At 33.5% G+C, this 17851-nt stretch overlaps 1 protein-coding gene across 1 annotated transcript in view; it reads right to left on the bottom strand.

The window, feature by feature from the left end:
* Nucleotides 1-9858: 9858 nt before the first annotated feature.
* LOC149898950 (eukaryotic translation initiation factor 4E transporter-like) overlaps nt 9859-17851 on the bottom strand; it is a 33710-nt gene continuing 25717 nt past the window's right edge. The window contains exons 17-24 of the mRNA XM_090114758.1: nt 16772-16893; nt 16084-16171; nt 13502-13656; nt 12113-12214; nt 11693-11770; nt 11141-11200; nt 10662-10749; nt 9859-10369 (exon numbers count right to left, since the gene is read on the bottom strand). Of these exons, the coding sequence (XP_089970884.1) occupies nt 10203-10369; nt 10662-10749; nt 11141-11200; nt 11693-11770; nt 12113-12214; nt 13502-13656; nt 16084-16171; nt 16772-16893 (860 nt within the window). The 3' untranslated portion in view covers nt 9859-10202. The remainder of the gene's footprint in view (nt 10370-10661; nt 10750-11140; nt 11201-11692; nt 11771-12112; nt 12215-13501; nt 13657-16083; nt 16172-16771; nt 16894-17851) is intronic.

Raw genomic sequence — 17851 nt, forward strand, 5'->3', positions numbered from 1 at the left:
AATTGCACAGCAATGAGGAATGCAAGCGACGCGACGCGGCGAACACCGCACACCGCGCCCCACTGCGCCATCCAGCGTCAGTTCGGAAATCATTCCACATTCGACGCGCGGGCTCGCGGCCCGTTACAAGTGTCTGCTGTGTATTTGAATATTTAAACAAATAAATCGTGCTGCCTAAAGTATATTCAATATCGTAAAGGTCTCTAGGAAATTTATGAAAATAAAATATCAGAATTTGTAACCATTTACTAATCAAAATGTCAACTATCACTGAACGTTCGCGAGATTAGTTTCTAGTTGTGAATATGATTTATTTGTCGAGTTTCTTATCAACCAGTATTCAATTGAAAATCGTGGTTGCCAAGTTGTGTTTTCGTGTTCATTTATAAATTTATACAGTGTTTAAAATTTAAATGATTCTTTACAAGGATGTTGATTTTAATGTGACGTCAGTTCTATATATTTTATTATACATTTCAGTACATAGGTGCTATAAGTATTATGTGGGTCATTGTGTGAAGGTATATACATAATAGGTATACCAAACTAGTTGTTTTTGTTTTTAAATGAACTATTAGCTAGAATTTAATTTATGTGCCTATTTACCTACTTATACAAACTATTTTAAATTTATAATAAAATATTGCACAACTAGGGTCATTGCGCCTGTTCGCGTCCACATGCCTATTCGCGTCCATTTTGCGGATATCTTTTAGAAAATTCACGAAAATAAGTATACTTTAAGTAAAATTGTAATAAGAAAAATTTCCGATAATACCTCAATGTATAAGAGACATGCACACATATTCAAAATATGCCTGCGCACCGCCTATCCTATTTAAAAAAAATATTTAATTTTGGTTATTAAACGAGACAGCTAAAACGCGCGGGATTTTGAGAAAAAAATAGTGCGCAGCGTCGCGTTTGACGGTAAGTATCTTATTGTTAAATGTGAATTTTTGAATATGTAACTGTTTCTTTACTTTGCTAACAAAACATGGAATAGTATGGATTATAAATCAGCTTATTTCTTTTACAATTAATAGCTAAAATAAGGTGGACGCGAATTACTACACCGAATTTGTACAACTTCCATTTTGCGTCCACGGTGGGCGCAAACTATACCTATAGTGCATAACAATAGAACATATTGCGTCCACATTGTTTTTCATTAAGTAGCAATGAATTGTTTGTTAAAATATGTAATTTAAAATAGATTGTAAATTTTTGACTAAGACTACAAGTTGATAATTTAAATTTTCATTCAAATTAGCAAATTTTTATGCAATTTTTTTCATTTTAAAATGGGTTTTCTAAGAATGAGACTAGTATCTTTGAGAATGAGAATCAATAAGTCTGTGGTTAAGAAAATAATATAAACAAAAAAGAAATTTAATTCATTAGAAACTAAAAATAGGGTAGGTAGGTAATCTTAATAGAACTGATTATTATTTATTTACATAACGTAACTTTGTTTTTTGTTAATTTTTAGTTCTATGGTTCTATTAATGATGAGAAGATAAATATAAATAAGTTTTTCCAGTTTCCTTACAGTGAATTATATTAATAATAATGTTGATTTTAGGGTTCCGAACCTCAAAAGGAAAAAGCGGAATCCTTGTAGGATCACTTTGATATCCGTTCGTCTGTGTGTCCGTCTGCCGGTCTGTCTTTCTGTCAAAAGCCTTTTTCTCAATAACACGTTGAGATATAAAGCTGAAATTTATATTGTATACTCAAGTCTACGGTCCCTTGAAGCAGTGAAAAAATCAAACTTATAAGCCAAAGCAATCAGAAGATACAGCCGTTTATGCTGCAAATTTTCGCAAATTTCGACATTCGCAAGGGAATCAAAACTTACAGGGTACTTTACGTGAACAAAGACACTTGAAGTTTGGTACGAAGCAACGTCTTATAGCACAAATAAGGGAAACATTGAAAAAATAATCATTTACAGTTAAAACATATGAAAAAAAACAGTTTATACAGGAACCCTCGGTGTGCGAGTCCCACTCGCATTTGGCCGGTTTTTATTAAATAACTATATTCGTAAATAAATAATTTATTAAAATCTAATTTTTATTAGCATTTATCTGATAAAATATCACCCAATACACTCTTAATTCTTTTTCTAAGCTGGTGGACGCGAACTGGTCCACGGGTGGTCGCAAACTGGAATTTTTGGACGCGAACTGGGTAAAACGCCTAATTCTGCTATTTGTCTAGATAAATAAAAACCACATGATATTTCCAACACAATTGAAAGTAAATCTTAAAATAGACTATGTAATGAACACGTTACATAAATTTTGCGTTGAAATTAGTTCTGGAACATTTTTATTTTCTCCTTCAAACTTTCCAACTGCACTAAGTGGACGCGAACAGGCGCAATGACCCTACCTATAAGGTTGCTAATTTGACACATACATGTCTTAATATGACAGGCTATGTTTCTAAGCTAAACATACCTAGTTGATTATTTATTAATAAATGATTTTATTTACTAAATACCATTTTATTTCAAATAATTAAGTGTTTTTATTGTTGATAGGGAAGCGCTTTAAATATAATTTATATTGTATATAGTAAGTACCTAGATATACCAAAGCTTTTTTATTGTACACTAGCGGTCCGCCCCGGCTTCGCCCGTGGTACATATTTCCCAATAAAAAGTAGCCTACCTATGTCCTTTCTCGGGTATCAAAATATCTCCATACCAAATTTCATGCAAATTGGTTCAGTAGCATAGGCGTGATTGAGTAACAGACAGACAGACAGAGTTACTTTCGCATTTATAATATTAGTATGGATATTTGATATTGGTGTCAAGTTTTCCTGTTGATCTGCTATGAAACTTACCTACCTACCTCCTTATATTCAATTGCTGTTGTTTGTTGTAGAGACATCTATGAATAAAAGTGAATAATTTTTTATACTTTTCCTCACATAACAATATAAAAATATGTCATTGGACTGTGCTTATCCTTAAGCAAAATTTATCTACATTATCTTCCATTTTACAAACTTATTAGAATAGGTCGATTAAGTTTATATTTTAGCAGTAATAATATTACACTGTACACACTACTGTGCTACTACGTTATAGTTTGCGACCTTGCCAGTGAGTTTCAACGATAACAATAGTATGAGATAACAAAGCCAATTCGAAGAATCAGCTTCACCACTATAATACCACATGAATACCTATAATATGTAGGTACGTCTACACTTTAACTTATTGTTTACGTTAAAACAAAGCTAAAACTTATGGGTTTATACCAAAGCTTCTGTACATACAGTACCTATACACACGGAGACAGTTTCCTAAGAAAAAAAAATAAAACCAACGAATTGTTATGAACGAAGAAGTCAAATAAATATTGGTCGGTTCCAAAGTATCTTCCCAACGATGTTCTCCATACAATAATAATTATTAATATCCATCCATATTTAATAGTTATTGAAAGTTATCATGTTGTTTTTTGCTAAGTTCTAAGTTGTTTATGTACACAAATTGTCCGTATTTAAGCAAAAAGGAACCACCCAGCAAAAACGCACTTCTGAGATATCAAAGGATTTACAAAAACATTTGCAGCTCTGTTAGATGAAGTAAAATTAAAATTTATTTTATTTAAATTCATTGATAAATTACTTATTTAAGTATGTGTATATAAATTTGCTCTGAATATTCTTAAACTTTCTAGATAATTAAGAAAATGTGCATGTGGTTCCTTTTAACATTTATCAATTGATAGGTTTTCTCTTATACAAAAAGGAACCACATCCCAGGGATTTAATGATATAAATGAAACTATATATTTATAATATCGTAATTAAAGCTTTAATTAATAAAATATATAAAATAATACTTATATATGACGTTTATTCGACGTTATCATCAAATTGGATTTCGAAATCCACCGTGTCTAGTCCATCTTTGTGGTCTTCTATTGCATCATCACTAATGAGACCGTTATAAAAACTGTGCATCTTGTGGAATGAGATGTAATATGGACTGAATATCGCTAGAAGGTGAAAAAAGCTTCTCCAGAGGCACCGACGTATAAGGTTCTTCGTTATCTTCTGTAATAAATAGAAAAAAGCTTTAAATCAAAATAATAAAGCCGCGTGGCTTTTATACGTAGGTAGGTATATGGCGACAGCAAAATATTATTAGTTCTTATAAAGCCGTGTCCCTACTAGACGACTAAGTATGTTGTATGTACATGCGCCATGTACAAAAAACTGGCTAAGTGCGAGTCGGACTCGCGCAACGAAGAGTTCCGTACCATTATCTATAAAAACGCCAAAAAAATCACGGCTTATTGTATGGGAGCTTCTTAAATATTTATTAAGCTATTGCATAGCTTCTATCGCGGGCCTTGAGCGCGGGGACCAAATCGAGAAATTCCGTTACGAAAAAACCTCAAGCTCTCCACTCCGACGGGCTCGGAGGTGTGGCTTGAAGGCATGCTATGCAATAGCTTTACCGTGGCAGTCCCCGAGTGCCACACGTCTTTTTTTATTCTGTTTTTTAGTATCTGTTGTTACAGCGGCATCAGAAATACATCATATGAAATTTCGACTATCTAACTGTCACGGTTCATGAGACAGAGGGATAGACAGACGGACAGCGGAGTCTTAGTAATAGGGTCTCGTTTTACCCTTTGGGTACGGAACCCTAAAAATCATACGCAACAGTGGCAACCCTAGCAAAAAATTAAATAAACTTGTTAAAATTTTGAATTTCGCAGGCTAGGGCCTTGTTCCGGTCAAAACAGTGGCCGCGCGAGTTTTAAAATCAAACAAATAATTATATGCGCTGAATGATGTGGCGGAATGTACTGTACTGAATCTGAATCTAAACGTATTTTACCAAAATAGTAGGTAGGTACCTAGATCATCGACAGTTATTTTTAAAACAGGGTTTAGACTTTAGTAGTTTCATCTCACAATGACAGATGAATCGTAACAAAATGATCTCTTAATTCGACTCGCCGCGCCTTCGTGAACAACGACATTGTTGTTAAAATACGTAAATCCACAGAGGATTCCTCTTGTACTTACTTAATGAACTATCTTCTTAAAATCACACCACAATCGGGAATGAATCAAAAGTGGATAAAGCGTACCTGCATCTCAGATTCAATAAGTACTTAAATGCATTAAATAAAACTACTTCCCCGTTGTATCTTCATTATTATCTTCGGTGTTCGTCTCCAATGCTTTTCTTACCAATTGCTTGCTTATTTATTTGTTACTAAACATTTTCACATTTAATTTTAAAGGTAATTAACAAAAACAATAGAACTTACTTCGCGGAGGAAAAAAACACCGTCACGTATTCGAACTACTTCGCTGAATGTCACCTATATTGACAGATGTTCGACGTTTTACTTAAAAAATTGGAGTTTTGCACTTAAGTAATGAAATACGTTGTTTAAAGATGAGAAGCATTGTAACAAGTCAAGGCATTTGGTTCCATATAGCGATGATGGGTTTCAGAATGTTTTACAATATTTATTTATGCATAATAGAACCGAATGCTTGTGGTTTTATTTTGCAATAAAAAATTACAATTAAATTATGTATTTATTTTACGCATAACCATACCACAGAAACCTGGTTCCATTTTGTGTATTAAAAATAATTGTTATTAATAGAAATATGTGTAATGTATAATGGTACCAAGTAGGTGTGGATCTGTTTTGTATAAAATGACATGATAGTAATATCGTTTATTTGTTTGAACAAAGCAGTCCCGTTGTGCTGTGGTTCGGTTTTGCTTAATATGGTATTATTCGTTGTTGCTGGTGGTTCCTTTCTGCTTTTAGTATACCTTGTTTCCAACGTAAAAATCATGTGGTTCTTGTTTGTATAAGAATTTAGACCACTTTTGAATGAGTATTCTTCAATAAAAGTAAAAAACGAAATTTGTCGAGTGGTTCCATTTTGCATAAATACGGACAATTATAATCAGAAATGATACGTGTTCATCGCTCGAAGGCAGCTTGCGAATGATTCTCCATTCTGAATTCTCATTTCTGTGCCGGGCAGCGGGCTGTGGAGTGCTTCATAGCGCGCTACTGCTATAAGTACAAAAATATTGATTATAACTGCGCATGCGTATAACGTGACACGACTACGTTCCAGATTGCGTTTCGCTCGCTCGCCAGTCGCCACATCACCTATTTACATTTTACACTTACGCAAAAAATATTCCGCGGACACCCACGCGCATTCGATACAGCTTCAATTAGTAATCTACATTTAGTGGTTATTGTATCAAATGCGAGATAATTAACAGGAAATGACACAGTGACCTTGTTGTTGGAAATGAAGCATGATATTTTCATTTTGAGTTACTTGTAGGTTTGTTTTACGATTAGTTATAAAATAACGAACTTAAAAAATAAAGAATACCTACCTAGTTAGGTCTACTCTTTTGTGTATGAAATGTGAAAGTTTTACCTGCATCCAACATTGTTTCTATTTCATTAAGTACCTACCTACGAGTCTTTGAACAATAATTATTATTTTGTTTATATTAGGAGACTCGAAAATATTAGACATAAAATTTAAGGGCGTTTACGATTTTAATTTCTTTCTTCACACTGCTCTACAGTAGTACTGTATGTTGCGAAATGAAAGTAAAACTTGGCTTCACTATGCAGTACATTATATTATTATTATGTATTCTATGTATCTTGGACTACACGAAGCATAACACGCATAACATTGAAACATGTAACGCCATCTATGTCGTCTGTAGTGAAACTTCACAACAGAGTAAGGTCACAGCTCAAGCCACACGTGATAATGCTCTGATAATGCGAATCTAAAAATAGGTAATAAAAAAAACATTCGTTGTAGCAACTATAAAAATCAATGGTATGGCTTTATAACAGTCTGTGTATTACATATTTAAAATAGACAGTGAATGGTTTTCCATAAGTATGTTATCTAATTTAAAAATGGGAATTAATCTAAAGACCAAGTTTTAATAAGTTAACTACATATGTTATGTTTTAAGGGAACTAATACGAAGAACAAACGGTAAAATATAGATAATGCATCTTTTTTTGCGATATAAAGGTGTAACCACAGTGTAACCGAGGATAACAACAGTTGCTTGGATTAATAACCATAGCAACGAAGTTTATGCTTTGAAATGAAAAAAAGTCCATTCTTGTCATTGAGATAATATTAATAGGAGACGACACCGCCTACATCACTTATGTTCCACTCAACATACGTCATGTGACGTATGTTGAGCGGTATTTTTTAATGGTTTTAAAGTGAAACGCATCAAACATGCCTTCGTGTGTGTTACGATATTGCACAAATAATACAAATAATACGGAAAAGTGCAAAGGAACAACTTTCATCGTTAAGTACCTAACTAAATAATAATTTTTAAAACTTAGTTAGAGCAAAAAAATGGCGCACAGATTTTGTTCGTGGTGTCTCCTCCATACGTAGTAATATTATCTCAATGATTCTTGTATTGAATATAAATTAAATTGAGCATTTTACTTGTTTGTTTTCTTATTTTCTCAAATTACTTTGAAACAAATAAAATACGTAACATTGTTATATAGTTCTAGGAATTAAAGTGATGGTGAGTGTACAATTGAATATTTTCTATGGTTGAAAGTTTCATTCTCAACTAAAAAGAGCGTGTGTGCAGTGCGTGTGTGTGTCGGATCATAATTGAAACTTCTTTGGCAAGATTCATCGGTAAAACTTTAACAAATTAAAATCATAACTTAATAATAGTCGAAAATAAAAAAATAAAACAGCACAAAACTTTCAAATTTTCTTTTATTAATAATTTAAAGCTTACTGGAGACATTTTCTTGTTGGTATAGCAAGCGCCTGGCCGCGGTGTGCGCGACTAACGGTACTGTCAATTGGTTTCAATTTCAACAAAACTATTTAACCGATACGGTTCCCGGTATCAGTCCTTACAAGGGTCGAAGCTGGTGCCTTGATTTCTTTCATTAAATGACACTTCTAACACCAGCTTCACCTAAGAACCGTCTTGCAGTTAAATAGCAACACAATCGTTTTGCGCACATCTTATCCACAATCCACATTCATTCCATTTATTACAAAGACCAACTCGCAAATTTCGCATCGTCCAACCCGGAGCCTCGTGTAATAAATGATGATCCAATAAAAAATAGTATCAAACCACACATGATTGCCGATGGGCTTACGGCGTACACCGTCTGTTCGAAACCTGCACTCAAAGATCATACGTGGACGAACCGTAAAATCCTTTTGTACACCATTTGGCTGGCTGCACTTTAAACTTTTGAATCTCATTCCTCGTACTTTATATTTCACATTTAAGACTAGAATTAGCAAACAGTAGGGAGTCTTGTGTGGTTATGTATGTTTTTATCGTCCACGTACAATCACTATCTTAGGTAGGAGTAAGGGGCGTATATTGCTTTAACTTGAGCCGAAACGTATGGACGGCAGATCCTACAATGCGTAATTGACGACAGCCCAGGTCTCGAGTCGTAATATCGTTCATTAAAAACTATAGAAAAACATTTGGATGTTCGCCACAAACGGTCGCACTTGTGCGACATCCAAAATCGGGTTAAAACGATTCGAAAGAAAAACACGCCCGCAAGTGAGCGCGTGGGGACGTGAAAAAAAAAGCTTAATTCATCAACATAAATCCTCATCCTCGGGGGAAAATATATGTAGTAACAAAAAGAAAAACGCTAACATACACAACACAACCGTAGGCGTTCACACACACCATACCTGAGTCACCCTTTCCCTTATAGTTTCGGACGTCAAAAGATCGGAGGAGCTTACGTGAACAAAACTATACATACGCTAATCTAGAGCTCTCAAACCGAATGCAAAACGCGAAAGCTTCGACCGCACCTTGTGACGTCATTTGCCATATCAATAGAACATAGCAAAAAATACCGTTCGTCCCTTTCGCACGAGCGCGGCGACGGCTAGAGGAGAGCGAGACAGAAATTGGACCCCCTGCGTAGATCATTTGCTTGTATAAATAGATTTGTGTATAATATATAGTATATATATGTAGGTGCCGTCGCCGAAGCCCGTCACATTCAATACAACCGTTCTACGACGCCTCAATCTGTGATGCAATACTACACATTCATTTGGATACGATCATACTTTATGGCTATTACGAATTCATTTTATTTAATTTAAATCAAAGTTTAGCCTTTAGAATTGATTGATAATCCCAAATATTTAGGATTTGAGGACAATGTCATGATCTGCCGTATTACATCAAACCAGATCAGAGCGTCCCAATATAAATATATAATTTTTCGAATAAATCTGTAAAATGCAAAATCAAACCGTTAATTTCATCTTTATTACAAGTATATAAGACACAATTTATTGCTGTTCTGTTAATTCCATATGTTAGCAGGTACATATGTCAACGTCCAAATCTTTGTAACTAACGATAAAATATAGTTGTGGGAGTCAAATCCTTTTAACGAATATGAAGATTTAATATAATTGAAAAATAAAACACATTTTCCATGAATTTTCAATCTAGGCTATTGGGAAATTGAAGAAAACAATACTACTTGAAAATATCGCTTCTGACCTTCACAGTCATCTACGAAATATTTTATTTTCTTTATTACTGCTTCGCTAATGTTTCATAAATTTTCACTTCAACGATACAACAAGTTAAAACTTTGTAATTTTCAAAAATTTTGCAATCAATATTCAATCCGAGGACGTTAATAATTATGACGTCATATTATGCCGTTAATTTCATCCCTTGCAAATGCTTCGAATTTACCTTCAATATAATAAATAAACAACTTCCAGTCTGTAATATCTAAGGTCCATGGGTACTTCAAACTTTTCTTTACCATAAATGCCTAAATGTCTCAAAGAAATCGAAAGTATTTTTTGACATAAAACTGGCAACTATTAACAGTTCATTGCCGAAGGAGTCTTAATAACAATTCCAAATTCAAATAGGGCCCAATCGCGAGGTTCGTTTGGACTATAGACATCCCGCCAATTTATTGGCGTATTTGAAATTGGAACATGAAAACGCAAACGTGTCATAGTCCAAACGAAGCTTTGAGGGGGCGAGCAAATTTTGAAATTAGAACGTGGAACTTTGAAATGTCACTGGCGATGGGTATATAAACGTCGATCCAGGTGAGCGCGGCTCAGTTGCGCACAGGCGGTGCCGGTGAGTGGTGATGCCGCTCGAGGTCCTCTAGAGAGAGCGCGTTCGGAACATGCACTGAAGGTAACTTGCCCTCGGACGCACGAGCCAGCAGTTCTGGCGAAAACCATTTCGCTAGTTGGTTGTCGCCGCCGCCGCTGTTTACATCTGCAATGATATTTTATAACATAGAATATAGATAATAATAAACTAAATCATAACACTTCATCAACAAAATTACTCATTTCACATTTATACCACAAGATACATTTATAAGTGTTACCATCCGCTTTGGAATGAAAAACGCTCAAAATTCGTTAACAACTTCTCTATTAAACTACCTTCAAACAAATAGGACCTCATAATCAGTCAATGTATGCTTTGGTATTTTAACTCTAAGTACAATGAATGTTTTAAATAAATGAATAAATAAATAATTATAAAGCATACAAGAACTCACCATTAAGTGACCTCTGGTGGGACTGCACGAGCAACTGGTGCAACGTGGTGCCACCGGACAGGCCTCGGCTCAGGTTGTTCATGTTGAACTGTAATAAACAAAACATTTTCATTTTATACACACATATAGAATAGTTGATTGAGTTGATAATGTTATCTAATATATAAAATTTCCATGTCACAATGTTAGTTAGCATACTCCTCCAAAACGGCTAGACCGATTCTCATGAAATTTTCTGTGCATGGTAGGTCTGAGAATCGGCCAACATTTATTTTCATACCCCAAAGTGATAAGAGTAAGGCAGAACAACGTTTTCCGGGACAGCTTGTGATCATATAAATATATTAACTTTACTAGAGAATGACACTTATTTTACAAACAAACAAAGTATAATAAATTTGACAATTTCCGCTAGCTATCTAGAAATGGAAACATTATCTATTACTGTATATCCATTTAACATATACAATGAAACTTACTGAGTTATTAACAGGTTGTCTAGTTTGCTGGTGGGGGAATGGACGGCCACCCGGCATTGGCTGCAAAATATGAATAATGTCATCATATTTTATAATTTAAAGAGTTAATCTACGGATACAAATTTGTACCAAAACAAACTTTAGTCCCAAACTACCAATTAAACACACTATCATGAAAATACGAGTTCCATTTCGTATTTATTTATTTATTTAGGACAACTAACAAAACAGACACCATTACATGATGATATACAGGGTGTAATGTATATTTCTCGTTCTATTTTTAAAAACTTATTATTGCCATTTTACTCATTAGTTTAAATACTTTCTACATCAGTTTAAAGATTTTTGATATCTGCAATAGTTACGGAATAATCGCCTGTGCCACACTTAACGATTACACCCTGTATATAAAAGATACAAAATAGCCGTGTTGTTTTAATTACAAGTTGCCACGGCTTGTAAACGGACAATAGAAATAGACGTTTTATTACATAAAACTACTATTTCGATTAACAAAATGTTATGTTATGAATTAAAGTATACATTCACCTGTTGATTCATATAATGCTGTTGGTATTCAGTGGGCGATGGTGCATATCCCATGGGCGCACTCCCACTTTGATTTCCCTGTAAATAACAGAATTATTATAATTTATATTAAATAGTACGAGTATCGTGATAACGAATACAAACAGATATAATTATTTTGAAAGAGAATAATATTTAACCTACGAATCTTTAATAATATCCATAACCTTATCAATAACCTTATAAATACGAAATTGTTTTTTTTTTTTGTCATTTGCAATTTTCGAAGTGATTTTATCGTCCGATTTTTGTCTCCGTAAGTTGAAAGTTGGAAGGATTTTTGTTACTCTTTCGCGTAAAAACTACTGGACGACGAAAACTTGACTTTACACAGATCCTAACACATAATTATTATATTTAAATGCATATATATCAATATACCTTGACAATGGGCCGTCCCTGCGGCAGCTTGTGCGGTTGCGTCCACTGCTGCTTCGGGCTCGGCGCGTCTGATTCCTTCTCCGCGGTCATTTTGCGTAACACCTGCAAAATATAAGTTTGCGTTAATAACAAGCTACAATAATAATTTGTATTATTTTTATAACTCCTATGGGTAAGGTAACCGTTTTATTATTATAAAAAAATATGTTTTTTTTAATTTTTTGTGACATTTTTAATTAGTGAATATATTCAGCTGATTCCGAAGTTCACGTGCAAAATTTTGATGTAGATTTTCATAGTACTTTACGTACGCTTTTTTTCATCTGAATTCTAAAGACTCAATTTTGGACCACTTTAAACGGACAGATTAAATTCAAAGTTTGTACACTTATTAAGGATCGGTGACAATACAATGATTTCATGTGTAAGCGTGTTCTTAGTCTTTAATTTTGTTTTTAACTATATTAATCATTTAGAACACTAAAGTTAGTTATCATATTGTTATTGTCGAGCCAATTTAATAGGCAACATTTGACGTCTATCAATTTTATCTTCATAGGGTGGTAACCTGCTTAAAAACATCGATTAAAGTGAATTAATCGATACGGACTTGAAACATTTGTCAATCGAGCTTGAAACACATGTCAATAATTAATGATCATTTTTTTTATTTTTATTCCCAAGTAATCAATGCATTCGATTCTAGATGTCAGATTTCGATTTTTAGAGTAACGTCTCTGGTATTTAAAAAGAAAAAAGGTTTATGACACAAAATTGTAGCGACGTCAGTTCTTTAAATCAGAAATTGTTTATTATGTTTAGAATGGTTTATCAGTAAAATCAAATCCTAAAATTAGTTGTATCGGTCATTATTATTATAAATATGTAATCGTTATTGAAAAAAGTTAAGCAAATGTGCAGTTCTAACAAAACGAAATATCATGTTATTCTATGTCGTCGTTACTAGGTTACGTTGTTGAATTTTGTTGAACTGTCAAATGTTGCCTATTAAAATGGCTCTACTATAGAACTAACGTATTTAAATCAAATTTAATAATTTATGAATGAATACTTGTCACTATTGCCTGTCAAAACATGTTTAGCTGTCGAATACTATGAATTGCCGCTTTCCTAAGACTCGTGGCGCATTCGTACGAATCGTGACTAGGGGCTCGGACGTTGTCTATACGACGTTCGACCTTCACTTTGCTAATAGTCGTTGACTTGCTGCGATTTGTTATCAACTACCTACATCAATTAGGTAGCTGTGTAGAATCGCAGTACATTCTTATTACATTCAAACTAATATTTAACCCGGCTTCCCGTGTAATTTCTTATAATATTATATAAGTTGTACGTACTTAGTTTAATGTATTAATTACGACTTACCGAGGTGGGTGTAAACGAGATAGGCGTGGGGTGTTTGATCTGCTGATGCTGCATCTCCTGTCTGCGGCGCTCCTCCATCTTCTTCTTGAGCAACGCGCCCTGCATCAGCGCTTGGGGATGGCTGAGCTCGCGGGGCGACGGGATGCGGCCGGATGCTGGATATTATAAAAGATATTATATATATATTTTTTAATACATAAGTACCTACTAGTTAACTTCCTACTGTCCATAACATATGTATATAACCAAGAAGTGCAACTCAGATTCCCAAGACAAGTATTTCACTTAGTTTGGGACCCACTGTCGTACATTAACCCATTGAGCCCCGAACGGCCAGATCCGGCCGCGACACAATAGATTTTCTATTGTGTCTGTGATTCCGGGGCCTGATGGATTAATTGTAAAACATAAATGGACAAATAAATTTATTTCATTTTATTTCAATAATTCAAACATTAATCAATTAGACTTCTTCTATAAGTACTTTTGAATCGTCGTTATATAGTTTTACCATTCGGATAGCAATTGACAACATTTCATTTTTTATAAGGCCATGAAAGAAAAAAACCGTTTCTTTATTTTGCTCTTGCGATTACAGAAAAAAAATTATTTCATTTTTTTATCGCATATTTTAAGAGAAATTAAATAAAAACGATAAATGTGACGATGACGTCATACATACGGAGGAATAAAAATGAGCCTTAGCCTAATTTAAAAAAAGTTAAAAAAAAAACTATCACTGACGTTTACAGGGTATGGCATGTGTCAAATTTCATATTAATGTCATTTTTGTGAATTATTCATGTCAACAAACTTTTAAATCGTGTTATTGTGTTTTGGTTTTCTAATTTAATCTCATTAGCGCGATGTTTGTTTGATTGGAGTTGGACCAATTCATTTATATTATACAAATAGTGCCTATAGTGTTCATAATTTTCTTGAAATAAAAAACTTTGTTTACTTACTAAAAGTTGTATTTATTTAACACTTTCCAACGTTTTTGGGATAGTATATTTGTTTCCCAGAAATTTTCAGCACCCCTTAACAAATCCTGCATAAAGTCATCATCATCAGCACTTGTGAATAAGTTTCTTTTGTTTAAAATTTGGATCAGCAAATAACAAATTACAATATTTACAAAGCTTGACGAATCAAAGTGACAAATGTGCCAAAATATCAACTGTCAAGTTTTTTTTTTTCATTTAAACTAGGTATGTGGCAAAGGAAAAAATGTATTCCTCCGTATGTATGACGTCATTTGGCGCTTACGACATTTTAGAATGAGATGATTTTAAAACTCAAAAATATGAATGAAAACTTCGATATTTAGAAAAATCAAAAAATACGTGTCTAGTTTTCATTAAAATAAAAAAATAAGTAGCTTAAAATTTTGAAATGTTGTCAATTTATACGGAGAAGAACCGGCAAGAAACTCCATATTCCGTTTATTATTTTTATAACATAAAATGTACTAAACACATTTTTGATTGATTTGTGACACTTCTTTCGGTAATTTCTTACGCAAAAAGGACAGGAGGAGAATAATTAAAAATTTATAGATGTTCTCCTTTAAAATTAAAATTGCAAACAAAACACGACCAAGCTTCTACAAATAAATACTACATTATAATATATAATTAAGCATATAATAATGACTATAATTATCTAGTAATTCTATCTTATAACACTACCTTGCTGGTGCATTCCTAGCGAGTTGGGGCTGCCCATCATCGGGGACATACAGAACGCTGCGTCCGTGGAGACAAATAGCTTATTACTAGCCACTAGCTTTACTTAGCATTACTTGTTTATATATATTTACATTATTTTGTGTACAGTTTTGTATATTTTCTACTATGAAAATTTTCTAAAATAGCTTCATTTGTTTGATTCATATAAGACAGATTTTTATAATTTTGTTTTAATTTTAATTTGCTGTTAGTGCGTCTTAGAGCGTATACGCACTATGCGGGTAGCCGTCCGGCTGACCGCAATGCGGCTACCCGCATAGTGCGTATACGCTCTTACAGTAAATTCAGCGATATAACCACTTGCTGTCGTATTGCTGATATAGATTCATATCCACGAATAACAGACACTCTTCTTTTTCACGCAAAATAGGCACTTGTTGTCGATTTGCGGAAACATACGCAATTATTATTATTTAACAGACACTATGTGAGTCATATTAATCTCGCATACTGTTCAAACTCGTTCGGACGATTTACAAAACTAAAAATAACACTTTTTGGAAGTTTCCCTACAGTACAAAATGTTCATTTTTACTGTATACTCATTACACATCCATCTTATTATTGGACATAATATGTATAGTTTCTTTACTTTATTACTATTTTACTTAGGGCCGATTTTTCAATGCTTGGATAAAACTTATCCGTCCAATAAAGTATTACACGATAATATTAAAATGTCACGTAAACTGTCAAATACGGGCAATTAAAATACGTTTTTAAAATGGTAGTTTTATACATTATTCGACGAATAAGTTTTATCCAAGCATTGAAAAATCGGCCCTTAATCAAAATTTTCTGAATATTATAAGATATTTGTTTTTAACTCACGTGGCTGTGGTATTGGTGATAGCCTGAGCTGCTGGTGATGTGGTACTCCCAAGTGCGGGTTGACGGGCAGCGGCGAACCGACCATTTGCTGTAATAATACATAAAGTTAATTTATTTGTGTTTAAATTATGTGAAATGGGTAGTTTAATTTTTCTTTGCTTTTGTTCATTATTTTTTGTTGTGCTATATTGGCAGGAGGATCTTATGAAAGGTAATCTTAAGAAATTTACGAAAAAATATGATACAATTGAGAAAATTGAACGGCCATTTAAACTTCATGCGTTTGACAAATCGTGCGTCTGTTGGGTTAGCTAGCAAATAAGTAAATGAGTTGAAGATATTTAAGTTTCAGTTGAACACCAGCATTTATCACTACTGCTAGTGGTGTAGGCGCACGAATTAATTAAATAAATGTTTCAGTTAGAGCTTAACTAGCATCAATCTCTGTTAATGGCAAAAGCGCAGGAAGTAATTAAATAAATGTTGGTTCTTAAGTTTGAACTTGATTCTGACTTCGAACTACAGTTTGAGCGCATCACCTGTCTCTGCTTGTAGCGTTGGCACAGGTAGTAATAATTACATAAATGTTACAGGGGGAGTCCTATTTGCTACTGCTGTGCAGGAGGAAATAGTTATTAAATGTTTAAGTTAGAGTGTAACTTAAGTTAGACTTAAAGTTTGAGTGCACCTGTCTCTGCTGATGATGCAGCCGCAGTATGGTGAGCAGCACCTCCCGGTGTCTGCTCTGCAGCCCCGGGTTGCCGAGCTGCTGCATCAGGTGCTGCACCGTTATCTCGCCCGCTTTCAGACCTGAGTAATTATTGGTGAATTAGAATGACATAATTACCTATTGCAATCGTGTAGTGATATGAAAACGTGAATATGATCATTTGATGACTCAGCATTATCATGTAAGTGTTAGTATGTAAGCAATTAAAATTAAAACAAAATAAAATCAATTTTTTTTTCAATTTATAGAAAAAATATATCGTCATGATTACATTTTTATGCTATAACTAGTTTCTTCTTCTTTCCAAAAATATATCATACATGGCATATAATTATAGAACAATAGGGTAAATAAAATTTTCAAACTCGGTAGTCAATAAAGCTAGATTTCGTGAACTACCTCGACACTCTTGAAACACACAACAGCTGTGCGTAGGACGTTTGATAGGTTAAGAATGTTAATAAATCAAAAAATATTGAATAGTTAATATAGTTAGCAGTGTGTCGATAGGGGTGAAAACAAAAAATTTTGAAGCGTAATTGAGTATTTGAATAAAAAAAAATATTGATTTTTTTTATGTATTCTGAAACTTTATTATTAATAATATTGATATTTAATACAAATAACTTCAAAAAATTTTTTTTTCCGTTAATTATAAGCAATTAAAAATTGATGAAATTTAAATTAGAATCACGTGACTACAAACGCGCCATGACTGGTCACCACAGTTGTGACGTCATATTGTTATAGCTATTAACTGCAGTAGGACATAGGGTTTACGGCTATTACACGTGACTAGACAATAATATTGAAAGTTTATTGCTAAAAATTAAAATACGATTTGTTAGTTGGTTCCGAATTAGTTAGTTAGTTACGAAATAATATTCTTGATGTTGATATATTTATGATCACCGATTTTTGTCAGGAGTTGCCTTTGTAGTATTCGTACACAATGGTACAAAACGATAACTTTTGAGGTTCGCCATTTTAAATATAAATTTAAGTAATATAATTAACAATTAATATAATTAATATGTA

This window comes from Colias eurytheme, chromosome 21 (genome assembly GCF_061535395.1).
Source record: "Colias eurytheme isolate Ceu_HAF_F1 chromosome 21, ilColEury1 Martin Lab GWU primary, whole genome shotgun sequence".
Taxonomy (NCBI): Eukaryota; Metazoa; Arthropoda; class Insecta; order Lepidoptera; family Pieridae; genus Colias; species Colias eurytheme.